The following is an 18,403-nucleotide window of genomic DNA, read 5'->3' on the forward strand; positions in this document are numbered from 1 at the left end:
AGTTGCAGAAAGCCTTTGTATGTTCTCACACCCTGTGTATGTTCTTAGTGCAAAGAAAGCTAAGCTGACGGAGTGGGGAGAACCAGTGCTTCTTTTTTATTTTCCTAGGACACTAAACACTTCCATTTTGCTCCCCTATTCGCAGAAGTGGATAGTTCTTTTTTTTTTTTAGTAAGTTGATCCTTGGGTAAGTCGATCTAGGGTCAATTTTTGACTAACTTTTCTAGACCTATACATGAATATATATCATAATTTCAATATAGGATGTACTTTTTCAGTTATGCCATACTATATTATTATCATGTTGGAAAGTTTTGGTGGATTTGCTGGAGTAACTTTATCAATAATTTTTGCAAAGGCCATACCCTACTTCAAAACACTGATATCTCATGTAATGGGGTCAGATGTAACCTCCATAACTGAAAATGTGAAAGTTTAGCTGTTTGTTGTGCCAACAAGATTAAAATATCAGTAATGTCCAGTGGAGCAGGAAAAAGACCTTTTCTCCACTTCATTTATTCAGCCCCCCCCCCCCCCCCCCGAGAGAGAGAGAGATCCCTTTCTACTCCATGGCCAGGATCATATGTGGTTTAACTTTAGAAAAAGAACAGACTAGGGAAGTGCAAAAAAGGAAAGAAACCAAATTGGAGGAGTTGCTAAACACTTTCTCTACAGGTCATATCTCTATCTGAATCTATCCCCATTTTATCCTTTTGCCTTGGAGTGATTTGGACTGAGCTCCTTTACTGGAAAACTAGCCAACTGGTTAGTCTCCTTTTCCACTTTTCCACTCAAGTTTAAAAAATGAAGATGAAGATGAAGGGGGAGAGAAACACAGCTGTATTGAACAAAAAGTCTTCAAATACAATTGTTGGTATTATTTATAATTCTATTGAAGTCTGCTGCCATTTCTTCCTCAAGACAGTGCACTACTACTCCTAAAATATTAACCATGCTCTTCTGTGGCCCCATCTACACTGCCACATGTGTGATAGTAATAATCACTTTAGCGTGGGATATCCAAATGACACACCAGGCTAATGCAAGTTAACCTGGGATAAACTTCTTAATGTGAGTTTGTCTTGGGTTAAAGAAACACCAACAAAGATCTGGACCTTTGCTGATTTTTATGGCTGTGGAGATTGCTATCAGTACCCACAGCCATCTTACACTCCCTATGTTCAGGCTGCTCAGGGAAATGGGATGGCAGTGCCTCTCGCACCTCCCTGCCCCCTCCCCCAATCAGAAAAGGCCTCCTTCCTTTTTCCTAAGGCTCTGGCCAGATCTGCACTACCATATAATGTAGTTTGAAACTGCATTATATGTTTAGTGTACACTTATACAATATAGTTAAAACACATTACATGATTCCACATTGACTATATAATCAGTTCTCAAACTGCATTATATGTCTGTGTAGATGGAGCCTAATTTGCTCCTGGCTCTACATCTGCAAAATAACAGTTGGGGGGAGCAGAGCTGAACAGAAGCTTTGGAGCAGGATCTCCATCCCCTCCTGCAAAGCTCCCATTTTTTCTTGCTGAAGCAGAGTCAGGAGTGAAAGAGCCTCCAGAGAAAAGAAGGAGTAATTTCTTTACCTTCTTTGGGGCGGTGGTGGAGGCAGGGTCATCCACACCAGTGCTGAGACTGGGTGGGTATATATGACATGGGGTTTTGCCTGCCTGTATGGCCTCAAATTGTGGCACAAACTGGCACTTTTAATGTTGCATTTTCTCCTGTGCGGAATCACTCTATGAGCTGGATTTTGTAATTGCCTAGCTTTTTCTGTTTTCCTGTTTTGTGTGTGTGTTGGTGGTACTGAAATTAGTGTACGTATTACAATTAATGATGTCCTAGAAGCAATAAATGCCATATGTAATTTTCATGTAGAACTTCTTGCTATTATGTTAAAAAACTTTCTATCTACTAAGATCATGCTTCATTTCGGAAACCAATTGCTATGGACAAAAATGCATTCCCTGTACTTCTCATTTAAAGAACCTCATAATTCCTAGCAGGATGTAGTGAAATTGTTACTCGATGTTAAAGTTTTGGTGTATAGCTCTATGTTTACATATGGCAAATAGGGAAGAATAGGTACAGACAGGGTAGCAACAGCAGAGATAGGATTCATTTGCATATGTGAAGTCGATTGGTCACATGCAGATTAGTGTAGGCCCAGGATTTGAAAAGGCTGCTAGGCCAAAATAACAGTTGGGGGGAGCAGAGCTGAACATTCCAAAGGGGCAGAGCCAAGGTTCTGAAAGAGGCAGTTAGAGTGAGGGAGTTTGAAAATGGCAGTTAGGAATCTGTGTGTAAAGAGGAGAGTTGGTTTTTGAGTGCCTGATAGAAATAAGTAGTTATGAAGATATGTTAAAGACTTCTAATATAGTGAAGCAATTAGCAGGCCCATAGCCATGATTGTTTCGGGGGGGGGGGGGCTGAGTTTGGTTCAGGGGGGCTGAGTCTGAGTGAAAGAGGGTCTACCCTAGCAAACCTTTTGTATCGTTACCCCAATACACCCATGCATATGAGATATATTGAGCATGGTGATCAGATCATGATATGACTAAACACAACAGTTTAAATAATGTACCAGTAAGGCCTTCTCGCGGACCACCATGAGAATTGCAACAAAATACAAATGTAACCACAAGCGTTGGAGCCAGAAGTTATAAATAAACTGTGTTACTTGGTTATACACAAGAGTGTTTCATTGCCTGTGATATAAAGTACAAAGGTTTGACAGCACACAGAAAGTCCCAGCCATTATAAAAGAAGAAACTGAATCTGTTGAAGGGCCGCAAAGAGTTTTTTAAAAAGGAAGCAGTCTCTCTCTCTGCGGGTTAACCTGAGGCATCCAAATGATGCCTCAGGTTAATCTGGATAATCCGGAGTAAACTGGGATTTTCCAGTTTGCTCCAGATTAAAAAAAAACCTGGAAAGATCTGGACCTTACTGCAAAGTCTGGATCTTTCTGGGTACTGGGCCTGTGGGGACTGACTTCCAGGACCACCTTCTGTGATTCTAGGGGTCAATCCCCATTGCCACGTGGTTTTTTGGGCTCCAAGAGGCCAAAGGAACAGGATGGCATCCACAACCTCCTTTCCCAGCCCCCCTCTCTTCTCCAAACTGCCATTTTGATGTGCCAGAAGCTTTCTCTGAGGGGCCCGAAGATGCAACTAGGCCTCTCCGCTGGGGGCTGGCTAGATGGTCGATCCGGAATGCCATGTATCCACCACCCCAGCCAAATCTTAGGGTGTGGGGCCTAAATCCCAGCTCCTCTTGAGATTTAGGCCTGTGTAGAAGGGCCTCTAGTGAAGAACTGAAGTAGCACTAGTAATAGAATCACATTTTCCTTTGAAGGCAGCAGGATCAACTGTGGCACTCCTGACAAAAGAACCCCAATATGATAAAGTGGTTCATGATGGAACAAGACATTTCCAAGTTCAAGGCCCTGCTGAGACACAAAACAATGGGAAAGTCCCTCTCAATCTCATACGGCCATTGTGAGGATAAAGAAGGGAAAGAGAAGAGCAAAATATAACACAGTAAACTCACTGGAAGAAAGCCGAGTTTTAGTATTTAGAATATAATTTAGAATAAAACAAAAAATAAAAGCCACATTAGCAAAAACAATGCTTGAACACCATATTTGTGGCACTTTACATTTTCCAGATGTCCCATATATGTCCTTAGAAGTGTTTCGCCTTCCTTTAAAAAACCCATTCTGAATGTTACACAAAACAGAACAAGCCCTTGTTGAGTGAGAGGAAGGGCAGGTAGCTGCAGCAATAGGTTTGCTTTAAATAGCATGGTTACAGATGACATACTGTTCACACTGGAAACAATAACCAGGCAGAATGCCTACTTGCATTTTTCAGAAGCCACTTTAAAATCTTGCTGCTTTGAACAGTTGTGGCCATTGATTCATTGCATTCTAAGGTTTCCCTCCCCCCAAAACAAACTTGACCTATTTAGCTCCCAATTCTCAACCAATGCTCAACAATAGACACTTGTTTCCTCAACCTTTCGCAACTTAAGTGATCTTGGCTGTGCCTGCACGGATGACATTAATCCTGAGAATGGCATGGTGTAATAGATCTGGCCCATTTGTCTGCAATAGAATGTCACAATAACATGGGTGCAGGTATTTTTGTGTCTTTATTGTTCCTCTAACACTGGACACAACATAAGAAATCTTTCTGCCAAACAGCAGAATTTAAACTACCGAGTCTATGAAACAATGGGACTACGAGTCTATGTAAATACAAAGTTCAGTGACATTTAGCTTAAGATAAAGATTAAATGCTGCATCAAAGCAGCCATTTGCTAATGGTAAAATTACCAGCAATGCCCCAAACAGACCTCTTCCATTTTCCTGGGTTCAGGGTTTTTACATTCCCTCTATCCACCCCTTATGACACTGTTTCAAAGAGCACGCTCATGTTTTCCAAGTTCGTTGTATAATTTAGGTCAAACCGATACCCCAAGGGGATCCTCCTCTTTTTTCATCTGTCTTTTTGGGGGTCACAGTGTTGATGGTATATTAGGCTAGTGTTCATTGTGCATGAACACCAAAGTGACCACCTAAATCAGTGTTTCTCAACCTTCGCAATGCCGTGACCCCTTAATACAGTTTCTCATATTGTGGTGACCCCCAACCATAAAATTATTTTCATTGCTACTTCATAACTGTAATTTTGCTACTGTTATGAATCGTAATATAAATATCTGATATGCCGGATGTATTTTCATTCACTGGACCAAATTTGGCACAGATTCCTGATATACCCAAATTTGAATACCAGAGGGGTTGGGGGGATTTTTTTTTTATTTGAAATTGAGTTGAAATTGCTGGAATTTATAGTTCATCTACAATCAAAGAGCATGCTGAACTCCACCAATGATGAAATTGAACCAAACTTGGCACACAGAACTCCCATGGCCAACAGAAAATACTGGAAGATCTTGAGTTTTGGAGTTGTCATTCACCAGAGAGCACTGTGGACTCAAAAAACGATGGATCTGGACCAAACTTGGCAAGAATACTCAATATGCTCAAATGTGAACACTGGTGTAGTTTGAGGAAAATAGACTTCGGCATTTGGGAGTTGTAGTTGCTGGGATTTATAGTTCACCTACAATTAAAGAGCATTCTGAACCCCATTAACCCCTATGACCAACAACAAATGCTGTGTTTTCTGATGGTCTTTGGTGACTCCTCTGACATCCCCTCTTGACCTCCCCAGGGGTCCCGACCCCCAGGTTGAGAAACGCTGACCTAAATTGAAGGATTGTAACAGTCTGATACCACCACTTTGACTTCCATGGCTCCATCCCATGAATCTTGGGATTTCTATTTTTTTGCAGCACCAGAGCTCTGTGACAGAGATGGGTAATTTTCTCACAAAACTACAAATTCCAGAGTACCACAGTTAATGTGGTGTCAAACTGCTATAATTCTGTAGTATGGCTACAGCCTTAATGACAGTATGGACTGTGGAGTAGAAAGCAAATGTGCACCTCATCAACATGGGTGGAAGGAGGTGTTGTGGTAAAAGCAAGGATGAGAGAGACTGCCACCCTCCTTTTGTTCCTTGGCCCTCCACATGCTTGGTTTGAAATTTTGATTTGAAATTACAACTTAGATGACTACCAAAACAAAAATGGCCTGTCAAAGTTTAACTTATTTGGCACCATGTAATGAATCATTAGCTGTCAAAGGCAGACAAACACACTCTTGTTATTATAGATGGAAACCCTAATTACTCACGTAGTCACTAACCTCCTCTTACAGATCCAAACAATGCAGTCTTATTTGCCTATTAAAATGTATTTCATTCTCTAAATCCTTTTTAAAGCACAGAGGCCAAATCATTGTGTAAAGTAGTTTTGGCAGATTTTTCTACCCAGTCCTCTCATTTTAACATCAAGTATTTGTTGCAGTTGGCTTAACTGAAATACAATGATCCTTTGGTCAAAGTCACAGAACAAGGGATCCTTTGTCACCAGGCGGGAAAGCTAGTCTATTTTATCAGCATTCAGCAGACTCTTAGTGTTAAGGTTTGTGCCTTTAGAATACTGTTATAACATTGATTTGCAATGTCATCCCAATTACGGTGAGAAGCCTGGCCATGCTGTAATGTGTGGACAAGAAAAATAGACATACATCCATGCAGGGCATGTTAATTTGCTTTCACAACTTTTAATGAAGAAGTGAAGCAGGTCTTGACTCTGATGTTCACTTATGTGAGGGAGCAGAATTAGCAACCAATAAGGAACAATCCATTTACATCTAGGGCTGAGCCAGATGGTACCTTTATCTCAGGAGCTCCCACAGAAAAAGAAGGGTGGCCAACCACTGTTCCCTGCAAACATGGAAGAAATAGCTACAAACAAACAAAAAAAACTGCAAGATTTTCAGGTGCGGGACTATCCCAGAAATTCACATCTTCGCATGCCTTTATGTCCCTGCACTCAGAAAACACGGGATATTTTTATCTGGGTTTGTTCCCAGGTTTTAGATGTTTGTTCCCTGATTGCCAGAAACTTCATGAAACGTGTGGAGGCATATTTTCTCTGGCCAGGACAAAGTTGTGGCCCCCTAGTCAACGTTTTACATCTTTTCACAATAAGAGCAATCAGGAACAGATATGTATAACAGACATGTATGACCCAGGAACAACACCTTGTTTTTCCATGCCACAAGCACACCATAAAACCTGTCTGCACAAATGGCCCTGCAGCTTCTATAACCCAGGAACAACATCTTGTTGTTCCATGACACAAGTACACCATGAAATCTGTCTGCACAAATGGCTCTGCAGCTTCTATAACCCAAGAACAATACCCTGTTGTTCCATGCCACAAGTACACCATGAAACCTGTCTGCACAGGTCGCCCTGCGGCTTCTATAACCCAGGAATGGCACTTATACAATGATTCACATCTTCACATATTCTGGCAGATGTCCTGTGCTGGCCATCTTGGGGGCTGCAAAATCCCAGGACAAAGCAGCAAATGTGGATGACAGAGGCAGAAATCCCAGGACCAACAGGCTTGTAGTGCCAGGTGCCAGGTCCCCCCCCCCCCCGCCCCGACTTAAGTGTGCAATTTGGTACTGTCTGGAACCATCCCTAGTCTGTTAACTGCATGTTTTACAATGACTTACACAAGTAAATAGGTTTTGGAATTAGTTTTCTATTCCTTCATTATATTGGTGAACAATATACAGTATGACACGTGTACCTGTAGCTGATGTGTTCCCAGACTTTGAATTGATATGTGAAACTGTGTAGATAATAGCAAACCTTAATGAAATGAAGTACTTCTGCCTCAAGAGTAACAGAGAGTCATGCTGGATAACTGAAAAAATTGCCTAAAGGTGACATATTTTGACAGATATGGATAAATGAAACCACTGGAATCAGTTCTGTGGATACAGGTTTCCTGTATATGTTTCTATAACTGAAGATCATATGAACAGATGAAGTGATATAGGGAACAGGATAGGAAATTCCATATTCTGATTTATTAAATACTTTCATTAAACCTTGAACAGTAAGCCATTGATAAACACTGCTTTTATTTTCATTTCCAAGCATTCTGCATCAGATCATTTCTGCGAAGTAATTACTGGTTGCACATCAAGACATCTGCTAATTAGATCTTCTCCAGAAAGGGTGATCTGAGTACTTACATTACTAGTTCCAAGTGTTCTGCTGATGTGTCACCTACACAAAATCATGACCATGAGCATACAAATTGTGTCATTATGAATACAGTCCTTTATTAAATTGGTTTCTGTTTTCTGAGGGCCCTTTTAGTGTTAATTAATGACATAAAGTTTAAAAAGTCCCAAAGTAGGTCTCTTTCTTGCCCAGTTCTATCTGGTTTCCTGCAGTCTGACATGAACAACCCTAATTCAAACTCTATATATTGATAGATTATATAACATAATACTCTATATACCAATTAATATATACCAATGTGCATCTAAGTGCAACAAGAGGTGTTTACTTCCATTTTCATAATAGCTCTGCACCCTCCAACCTGCAATTAACTTCTCACTCAAAGACTGACGAAGGACATGTCATTCTAGGTAGCGAATATGGTCAATACAGTTTTAAATCCCATGAAAAGCATATCCAAAGATTCTGGAAGTTGTGGTCAGAAGATACACTTTTCCATGCTCCTTGGAGATGTTCCACACAGGATCCACCAACTTGCTACTGAAAGACAAGAGAGACAGGCTTTTCTATACAGACTAATTCAGATCAGAGCCTGGGAAATTCCTTTGCTGGATTACAGCTCCCAGCATCCCCCAAGCCAGCGTTTCTTAACCTGGGGACTGGGACTCCTGGGGGGGCAACGAGGGGGGTTTCAGAGGGGTCACTAAATACCATCAAAAATATCTATTTCTGATGGTCTTAGGAACCCCTTTGACAGAAACTACAACTCTCAAATGATAAAAAAAATCAATCCTCTAACCCCACCAGTATTCACAGTTCAACATATCAGGTATTTGTGCCAAATTTGGTCCAGATCCATAGTCGTTTAGGTTCACAGTACTCTCCGGAGGTAGGTGAATTACATCTCCCCTAAATCACTGTCAATTCCTCCCAGATCCCTCCAGTATTTTCTGTTGGTCATGGAGGTTCACTGTCAATTCCTCCCAGATCCCTCCAGTATTTTCTGTTGGTCATGGAGGTTCTGTATGGGAAGTTTGGCCCAATTCCATTGTTGGTGGGGTTAAAGGGGCTCTTTGATTGTAGGTGAACTATAAACCCCAGCAACTGCAACTTCTAAAAGTCAAGGTCCATTCCCCCCAAACTTTGCCATTCTTCACATTTGGGCATATTGTGTATTTGTGCCAAGTTTGTTCCAGATCCATCATTGTTTGAGTCCACAGTGCTCTCTGGATGTAGGTGAACTACAACTCCGAAGCTCAAGGTCAATGCCCACCAAACCTTTAAAGTATTTTCTGTTAGACATGGGCATTCTGTGTGCCAAATTTGGTTCAATTCCATCACTGATGGAGTTCAGGATGCTCTTCGATTGTAGGTGAACTATCCCAGGAACTACAACACCCAAATGACAAAATCAACCCCTCCACAGACACACACCAAAAAACCCCCATCAGTATTCAAAGTTGGGCGTATCGAGTATTTGTGCCAAATTTGGTCCAGTGAATGAAAATAAATCCTGCCTATCAGATATTTACATTACAATAGCAAAATTTCAGTTATGAAGTAGCAATGAAAATATTTGTATGGTTGGGGGTCACCACAACATAAGGAACTGTATGAAGGGGTTGCGGCATTAGGAAAGTTGAGAACCACTGCTCTTGACTGTAGCTATGCTGGCTGGATGTCCATGACTTTAGGAATGCCATTTCTGGAAGCCATTGTCCTACCTTAATTTTTGCAAGCTCTGACACACATATTTAAGAATGGCCTCATGGGTTACACAATGTCCCATTAAAACAGTATGGAAGGGCAAGAACTTAGCTGTGCACAGTAGGATGCCCCTAGAATCATTAATCATATTCTAATTCCCATCTGCTCCAGCTTAAACAGCTAGCAATAAGCCATTATGGGTACTGCAGTCCCTACACAAGTATGAAGGGCACTTGTTTTCTATTAGAACCGTTGTGCTAGCTAGTCAAGGGTTCAACCACAGGATCTCTAAGGATGCAGTAGCATCTCTGCTCCTTTCCAATGTATTCAAACTGGAATACAGTCTTCCTTTTTTCCTACTCCTGGTTACCTTACCAAGTGTCATTGTCTTTTTGAGTGAGTCAGGTTTCTCATGATATGACCAAAGTATGACAGTCTTGGTTTAGTTATCTCAACTTTGAAAGATAATTCAAAATTAATTTGCTCAAAATTAATTTGCCATTCATTTGTCTTTTGAGCTGTCCACTCTTCTTCAGCACCACATTTCAAATGAGTTGGTTTTCTTCCTATCAAGTTTTAATGTCACTTACAGGTGCACCACCAAGATTATGGGGTTGAGGGTGAGTTTCTTCTAGAAACCCTCAGGAGTAGAAGGTCACACTTTAGATCAGTGGTCCCCAAGAACTAAATATGGTCCACAACATCACCAATACTACACCGTTATAACAAGAGTGACTGGTCTCATGAAACCCTCTAATAGTACCGAGGCAACTGAGATGTCTGAAGGGAAGAGGGTGATTACCCATGAAAGGTGTGACAACAAGCCTCCTGACTGCTGCTTCTCCTCCCTCCCTCCCCTTGAGCGGAGCCATTCCATGTGGCACCTGGAAGTGGGGGCACTTTGGTGTCTTCATTTTTAGATCTGTTCCTGGAGTTATTTGGGGTGCTGATTCAGAAAATCAGCACCTGGTGCCACAGTCGGTTAAACCACTGAGCTGCTAAACTTACTGACTGAAACTTCGGCAGTTCAGATCCAGGGAGTGGGGTGAGCTCCTGCTGTTAGGCCCAACTTCTGCCAACCTAGCAGTTCAAAAACATGCAAATGTGAGATCAATAGGTACTGCTTCTGCAGGAAAGTAATGGTGCTCCATGCAGTCATGCTGGCCGCATGACCTTGGAGGCATCTACAGACACCGGCTCTTCAGCTTAGAAATGGAAATGAGCACCACCCTCCAGAGTTGGACATGACTAGACTTAATATCAGGGGAAACCTTTACCTTTTTAAACCACATCAGCTCTAGATTATTAAATATGGTTTTCTGTGGGTGAGCAGATGGCGACTACTGGATGGCATATGTTCTGTATCGGAAACTAGAGCTGATGTGGTCTATCTCATGCAATTTTCTGAATCAGCGTCCCAAATAACTAAGCCAAATCTGAAGTTGACCAAAAACTGATTTATAACCCTTTTGGTACTAATATTGGAGAGTGCTCCCTGGTCAAAGTGGTCCCTGGTCAAAAAACAAAAAAAAAAGGTTGGTACCCACTGTTTTAAACAGAGCAACCTGTGCTCTTTAATATAAAAATGCATTTTTTTTTCAAAAACAGAAGTGGCATTTTTGACAGATTGTACAGATCTGAACAGCAACTTTAAACATGTGTTCTCAGTATCTAAATCACACTTTGTTTCCACATTATCCCTGGTTGTTCAGTGGATAAAAGAGCTGAGCTGCTGAACTTACTAACCAAAAGGTTGCCGGTTCAAATCCAGGGAGCGGCATGAGTTCCTGCAGTTAGCCCCAGCTTCTTCCACCCTAGCAGTTCGAAAATATGCAAATGTAAGTAGAGCATTAGGTACCGCTCTGACGGGAAGGTAACAGTGCTCCATGTAGTCATGCCGGCCACATGACCTTAGAGGTGTCTGCGGACAACGCCGGCTCTTTGGCTTAGAAATGGAGATGAGCACCACCCCCAGAGTTGGACACAACTGAGCTTAATGTCAGGGGAAAACCTTTACCTTATTACCTACATATTGTATAAAATATAGATATGCAACATTTCAAAGTACAATTCAGGATGACCATGACTTTAGAAAACAGAACACTTAAAATATGGCTTTAGTTAATCAGCTGTCTAACCTCTATTGGTTGTATGTAAATTCTGGAAATTTTAGCTCTCCAAAAGTGACATTTTCAGCACTACAAGTGACTAAAGTGTTTCTATGAACGACTAATCGTGCTCTGTGCATTGCCAAGATTTAACTTGCCTTTCCATTCTGCTCCATGACAAATACTGTCTAATGTGAAAGCGTGTATATTCTTGTTAGCAAAGGCTGGTCCAATCCAAATATCACCTACATATTTTCTGTCTCTGGAACTGAACGAGCAGCAACTATTTCTACAGCACTCCACCCAGGCTTTTATTGCAATGCTTCCTTTATTATTATTATTTCAGGGATGAGTAGAGAGTGAGAGAGTGAGAGAGAGAGAGAAAAGGTGAAACAACTGCTCATTAACTCTCAGAGATTTTGGCTCAGCAACGAGCTCAATAAATCTAATGGAAAAATCTAACACTCTCGTCCTGTTTATAGCTGCTCTGCTAGGCTTCACTCCATCTAATGTGAGAATAACTGCATACTCTCGACTGAAAGAACTTATTACACTTGTCTGTGTTGGCACAGACTGTGTTCCCCATTGTTCTTACTAGACTGTCACAAGAATTTGCTGAAGTCAAATGACACCTTAAAATCTTACATTTATTATTGTAGTTAGAGGCAATTTCACTGGATGCAGTAAAGGGATATTCATGGGAGGATTGTCATCGAATCATAGAAAAGCTGGAAGAGACCATAAGAGTCATCCAGTCCAACCCCTTGCTGTGCAAGAATGCACACTCAAAGCACCCCCAAAAGGTGGTCATACAGCCTCTGTTTATGTGGCACTACAGCTACATACAGAAAACTCAATGCTGCACAGAATCTCAGGAAGGGTCATAGGCGAACCTGCAAAAGTTCCCAGGTTTGAGCTTTGACATCTCTGGGAAAGAAACCTGTAGACAACCCTGAAAAGTGGCTGCCACGGACTATAGAAACTATGATGACTTTGATGGACCAATGTTCTGACTCAGTGTTCTTTCAGAGTGGGACCATAAACTGGAAAGTTACTTGTTGGGCCGCACTTCTAGAATCCTCCAGCCAGTATAGCCCCTGGAGGATTCTGGGAGTTGTGATCCAAAATAACTTTCTCAAGCTCTAGATCAGACAAAACACTTGCAAAATATCCCAACTTTGATCTCTAAAATCTCTGGGAAAGAAACCTGTATGATGATGGAGTTATTCAACCCAAAGTTGGGTTACTGTGAGTTTTCCAGGCTGTGTGCCCATGTTCCAGAAGCATTCTCTCCTGACATTTTGCCCACATCTATGGCAGGCATCCTCAGAAGTTGTGAGGTCTGTTGGAAACTAGGAAAGTGAGGTTTATAATTTGTGAAATGTCCAGGGTGGAAGAAAGAACTCTTGTATGTTTGAGGCAGGTGTGAATGTTGCAATTGGCTACCTAGATTAGCATTGAATGGTCTTGCGGCTTCAAAGCCTGGCTGCTTCCTGCCTGGGGAAATCCTTTGACAAATTTCAACAGAAAAGAGGAAACCAGGAAAATGAACAAAATCTGGCTACCAATATTTAAAAACTGTAAAATCAAGACAGTAAACAAACAACAACACTCAGATAGCAGACATGAAACAATCAGGGCCAGCTAGCAGCACCAACAAAGGATTCCCCAGGCAGGAAGCAGCCAGGCTTTGAAACTGCAAGAACATTCAATACTATTCATGGCTGGAATCACTGGGGTGTTGTGTGGGTTCTGGGCTGTATGACCATTTTGTAGCAGCCCTTTCTCCTGACGTTTTGCTTGCATATGTGGCTGGAATCTTCAGGACAAATGTTAAACAAGTGTAAAGGATGCAATTGGCAAGTCAGGCACTTAAAATCTAGCTTGTTACTTGCACTCTTTACAATTACACTCTTTACACTTGTTTCACAGACAATGGTTCTTGTGTTGTCAAAGGTTTCATGGCTGGAATCACTGGGTTGCTCTGAGTTTTCTGGGCTGCATGACCATGTTCCAGAAGCATTCTCTCCTGACGTTTCACCCACACCAATGGCAGGCATGCTCAGAGGTTGTGAGGTTTGTTGGAAACTAGGCAAGTGAGGTTTATATATCTGTGGGTTGTCCAGGGTGGGAGAAAGAACTCTTGACTGCCTGAGGCAAGTGTGAATGTTGAAATTGGACACCTTGATTAGCATTTAATGGCCTTGCAGCTTCAAAGCCTCACTGATTGATGCATGGGGATCATTTGTTGGGAGGTGTTAGCTGGCCCTGATTGATTTGTGTGGATTTCCCCTGTTTTTTGAGTGTTGTTTTTTATTTACTGTCCTGATTTTATCATTTGGGAGCTGTAGACTCTGGGATTTATAGTTATCCTACAATTAAAGAGCATTCTGAAGCCCACCAATGATGGAATTGAGCCAAACATGGCACACAGAACTCCTATGACCAAGAGAAAATATTGGAAGGGTTTGGTGGGCATTGATCTTGAGTTTTGGAGTTGTAGTTCACCTACATCCAGAGAGCACTGTGGACTCAAACAATGATGGGTCTGAACCAAACTTGGCATAAATACCCAATATGCCCAAATGTGAACAATGGTGAAGTTTGAGCATATAGACCTTGACATTTAGGAGCTACAGTTGCTGGGATTTATAGTTCACTTAGAGCCCCTTGAACCCCACCAACGACAGAATTGGGCCAAACTTACCACACGGAATCTCCATGACCAACAGAAAATACTGTGTTTTCTGATGGTCTTTCATGACCCCTCTGACACCCCCTTGTGACCCCCCAGGGGTCCTGACCCCTAGGTTGAGAAAGCCTGCTGTAGGTGATCCCTCTGGCTATGATCCTACTCTGATCCTACTCTAATAAATACTCAATATGCCCAAATGTGAACACTGGTGGAGTTGGGAAAATAGATCTTTACACTTGGGAGTTGTAGTTGCTGGGATTTATAGTTCACCTACAATCAAAGAGCATCCTGAACCCCAACTGGGTCAAACTTCCCACACAGAAACCCTATGCCCAACAAAAAATAATGTGTTTTCTGATGGTTTTGGGTAAGGACCTCTGAGGATGCTTGTCATAGATGCAGGCGAAACATCAGGAGGGAATGCTTCTAGAACATGATCATGCAGCCCGAAAAACCTACAACAACCCAGCCTACCGGAATTATGGGAGTTGAAGTCCAAACACCTGAAGGGCTGAAGTTTGCCCATGTCTGGTCCACCCTCTCAGGAGCCCCGGCAGTTCCAAGTGGTGTTCAACCCGCGTGGATGCTCGCAGGGTCAGGTGCATGCTCGGAGTTCCAGGGGAAACAAGAAGGAGGCAGGATTGAAGGGCCAGACTTACTTGGTTGCCCCCAGGCCGGGGCCAGCGCGGTGAGGAGGCGAGCGATGCCCAGGATGGGTCTGGAAAGAGGGCCTTGCGGGAGGGAGACCAGCCCCAGAGACAAGGCGGACAGGAGCGGGAGAAACATGGCCCGAGAAGCGGCCGAGTCCGCGCCGTCGGGAAGAGCAGCAGCAGGAGGAGGAAGAGCAGGCAGAGTCGGAGGCACAGGTAGGAGGAGGAGGAGGAGCGGCACTGCCTCCGCATGTCAGGTCCAGCGTGGGCAGCCCTCCGGGGAGCCGCCAGCCCCGAGGCCAGGAAGGGCTTCTCTCCCTGCGAGGCGCGCCATCCGCTGGAGGGGACAAGGAAGAAGGCGCCCGTGCCTCCTTGGCGCCCGGAGAAAGGACAGGCAGCGGAGGCGGGCGGAGGGGGCAAGGAGGCGGTCCCTCGCCTCGCCTCCCCTTCGACTCCTTCTTCGTCTTGTGTTGTTGTGGTGGTGCTGGCTCGGCTTGCTTCGGCGGAGTTTCCCGTCCCGATCTGGCCCGCTCCCTCCGAAGGGGATGCTCTCCCGAAGAGAGAAAGAGAGAGAGGGAAAGGAAGGCGAGGGGGAGGGAGGGAAGGCGAAGGGGCGAAGGGGGAGGAGTCCCCTGGCTTTGTTTTGCGGGCTCCGGAGTGCCGCTGGCTCTGCTCTGTTGCTGGGCGGCTGGCGCGATTGTTCCCGAAGGGAATGCGGCTCCGGGGGCGTCTGCCTGCGTGTCTGCTTGGGGGGAGTGAGGGGAGGGGAGGGGTGGCTGGCCCAACCGCCGCGCCAGAGAGGCAGACCCTGGCCTCTCCACGCTGCCTCCTGTCCCAGCGCGGCGGGACCTCCTTGTCCCCCTTCTCTGAAAGGGCCAGGAGAAAGGACCCCTTCAGAGGGCTGCGGGCATCTGGCACCTTGAAGGCTAGAGAAGACGGCCTTCTTAGCTCGCCCTCCGAATCTCCTCATCATCCTTCATCATCTTCTCATGTATTTCAACCCCATAGAGGTTTTTCCCACTTCTTCACACTAGAGCAGTGGTACCCAACCCTTTTTTTGACTAGGGCCCACTTAACCGGAGGCAACTTTGACCAGGGCCCAGTTGACCAGGAACCACTTTGACCAGGGGGCACTTAACCAGGGCTCACTTTGACCAGGGACCACTTGACCAGGGACCACTTGACCAGGGGCCACTTTGACCAGGGGCCACTTAACCAGGGCTCACTTTGACTGGGGGCCACTTAACCAGGGCTCACTTTGACCATGGCCCACTTGACCAGGGCCCACTTTGACCAGGGGCCAATTGACCAGGGACCACTTAACCAGGGCTCACTTTGACCAGGGACCACTTGACCAGGGCCCACTTTGACCAGGGGCCAGTTGACCAGGGGCCACTTTGACCAGGGACCACTTAACCAGGGCTCACTTTGACCAGGGGCCAATTGACCAGGGGCCACTTTGACTAGGGGCCACTTTGACCAGGGGCCACTTAACCAGGGCTCACTTTGACTGGGGGCCACTTAACCAGGGCTCACTTTGACCAGGGACCACTTGACCAGGGCTCACTTTGACCAGGGACCACTTGACCAGGGCCCACTTTGACCAGGGGCCAGTTGACCAGGGGCCACTTTGACCAGGGACCACTTAACCAGGGCTCACTTTGACCAGGGGCCAATTGACCAGGGGCCACTTTGACTAGGGGCCACTTTGACCAGGGGCCACTTAACCAGGGCTCACTTTGACTGGGGGCCACTTAACCAGGGCTCACTTTGACCAGGGACCACTTGACCAGGGCTCACTTTGACCAGGGACCACTTGACCAGGGGCCAGTTGACCAGGGGCCACTTAACCAGGGCTCACTTTGACCAGGGACCACTTGACCATGGCCTACTTTGACTAGGGCTCAGTTGACCAGGTACCACTTTGACCAGGGACCACTAGACCAGGGACCACTTGACTAGGGTCCACTTTGACTGGGGCCCACTTGACCAGGGCCTAGTTGACCAGGGCCCACTTAACCAGGGCCCACTTTGACCAGGGACCGCTTTGACCAAGGAATACTTGACCAGGGCCCACGCTGACCAGGGACCACTTTAACCAGGGCCAACTTTGACCAGGGCCCACATTACCATTGCCCACTTGAACAGGGCCCATTTAACCAGAGACCACTTTGAGCAGGGCCCACTAGACTGGGGCCTAGTTGACCAGGGCCCACTTAACCAAGGCCCACTTTGACCAGGGACCAATTGACCAGGGACCACTTTGACCAAGGAACACTTGACCAGGGCCCACTTTGACCAGGGCCAACTTTGACCAGGACCCACATTACCATTGCCCACTTGAACAGGGCCCACTAGACCGGGGTCCTCTTGCCCGGGGCCCACTGTGACCAAATACAAAAGCCAGCACAGTGATCTTGTTTGCTGTATACTAATCTTGTTATGTATCTAATAATAATAATAATAATAATAATAATAATAATAATAACAACTTTATTTATATCCTACCACCAGGTTATCAATCTAACAACTGAAAACCAAATTGCCTTGCATAAGTACATGTGGATATATATACCACTAAAGAGAAGATTTTACTCAAACAAGTTTTTTTGGCTCTTCTCTGGAAGATCATACTTTTACAAAAGGTTATGATTTTCAAATGGTTGTGAATGCCATTTTTCTCCAAAGGGTTATGGAGATTCTAGTTTTCCAAAAAATAAGGGGCCTCATAACTTAACTAGCACAGGGCCTCATTTGTCCTCAGTCTGGCACTGTTCAAACCTGTTGCCCAAAGCCCAAATCCAGTCATCCGTATCATTTTATGTGCATCATCATTAGGCATCATGGCTACAGCTGATGGGAGTTGTGACACAGTAACATCTGGAAGTCTTCAGTTCTGTTTAGTCCAGATAGTGAGGTTTGAATTTAGATACAAGGCTTGTGGATGTGACATCTGACTTTAATATTTCCCTGACCTTTTCCCCAACCTCAGAGCCACAAGTGCTATTGGGATGCAATTCCCATTCTCCCCAGTCTGCAGCGTAGATAACAAAAATTGATCAGAGTTGTTGTTCAATAATGTCTGGGGATACAAAGTGGGTAAAAACTAAAGGGCACCAACCAATGTTTAAAGAAATTATAGTTGGCCCTCTATATCCATGAATTCGCTGTCCATGGATTCAATGACCCTTTGAAGGCAACCATGAGGCTGATGTGGCCTTCAATGAAAATGAGTTGGAAGTCCCTGGCATCCTGGTTATCTCAAGGCTGGGTTTTTGCGAGGTGTTGTACATTGGGGGACCTCTGTACCAAGTTTAGAAACTTTAAAACATGGCATTTAGATTGGTTATTGGCACATCTGGAGTGATCATATTACATAAATATTAAGATGGATCATTCATTGCCTATTTATATGTATACAAGGCACAAAATGCTGGTTGTGACCTTTAAAATCCCACATGGTTTGAGTCCAGGTTATCTTCTCCCATATAATCCTCTCCATACACTCTTTGCCCTCTTATGCCAACCATAGGTTTGTTGAGTTAAATT

General features: G+C 44.2%; 1 protein-coding gene across 1 annotated transcript in view; it reads right to left on the minus strand.

Moving 5' to 3' along the window:
- The window catches only part of ITGB8 (integrin subunit beta 8), a 60,828-nt gene extending 45,254 nt beyond the window's left edge, over nucleotides 1-15,574 (minus strand). Inside the window, exon 1 of the mRNA XM_060782113.2 lies at nucleotides 14,864-15,574. Within this exon, the coding sequence (XP_060638096.2) occupies nucleotides 14,864-14,990 (127 nt within the window). The 5' untranslated portion in view covers nucleotides 14,991-15,574. The remainder of the gene's footprint in view (nucleotides 1-14,863) is intronic.
- Between the last annotated feature and the right edge of the window lie 2,829 nt (nucleotides 15,575-18,403).

The sequence above is a fragment of the Anolis sagrei genome, chromosome 6, assembly GCF_037176765.1.
Source record: "Anolis sagrei isolate rAnoSag1 chromosome 6, rAnoSag1.mat, whole genome shotgun sequence".
NCBI classification, from domain to species: Eukaryota; Metazoa; Chordata; class Lepidosauria; order Squamata; family Dactyloidae; genus Anolis; species Anolis sagrei.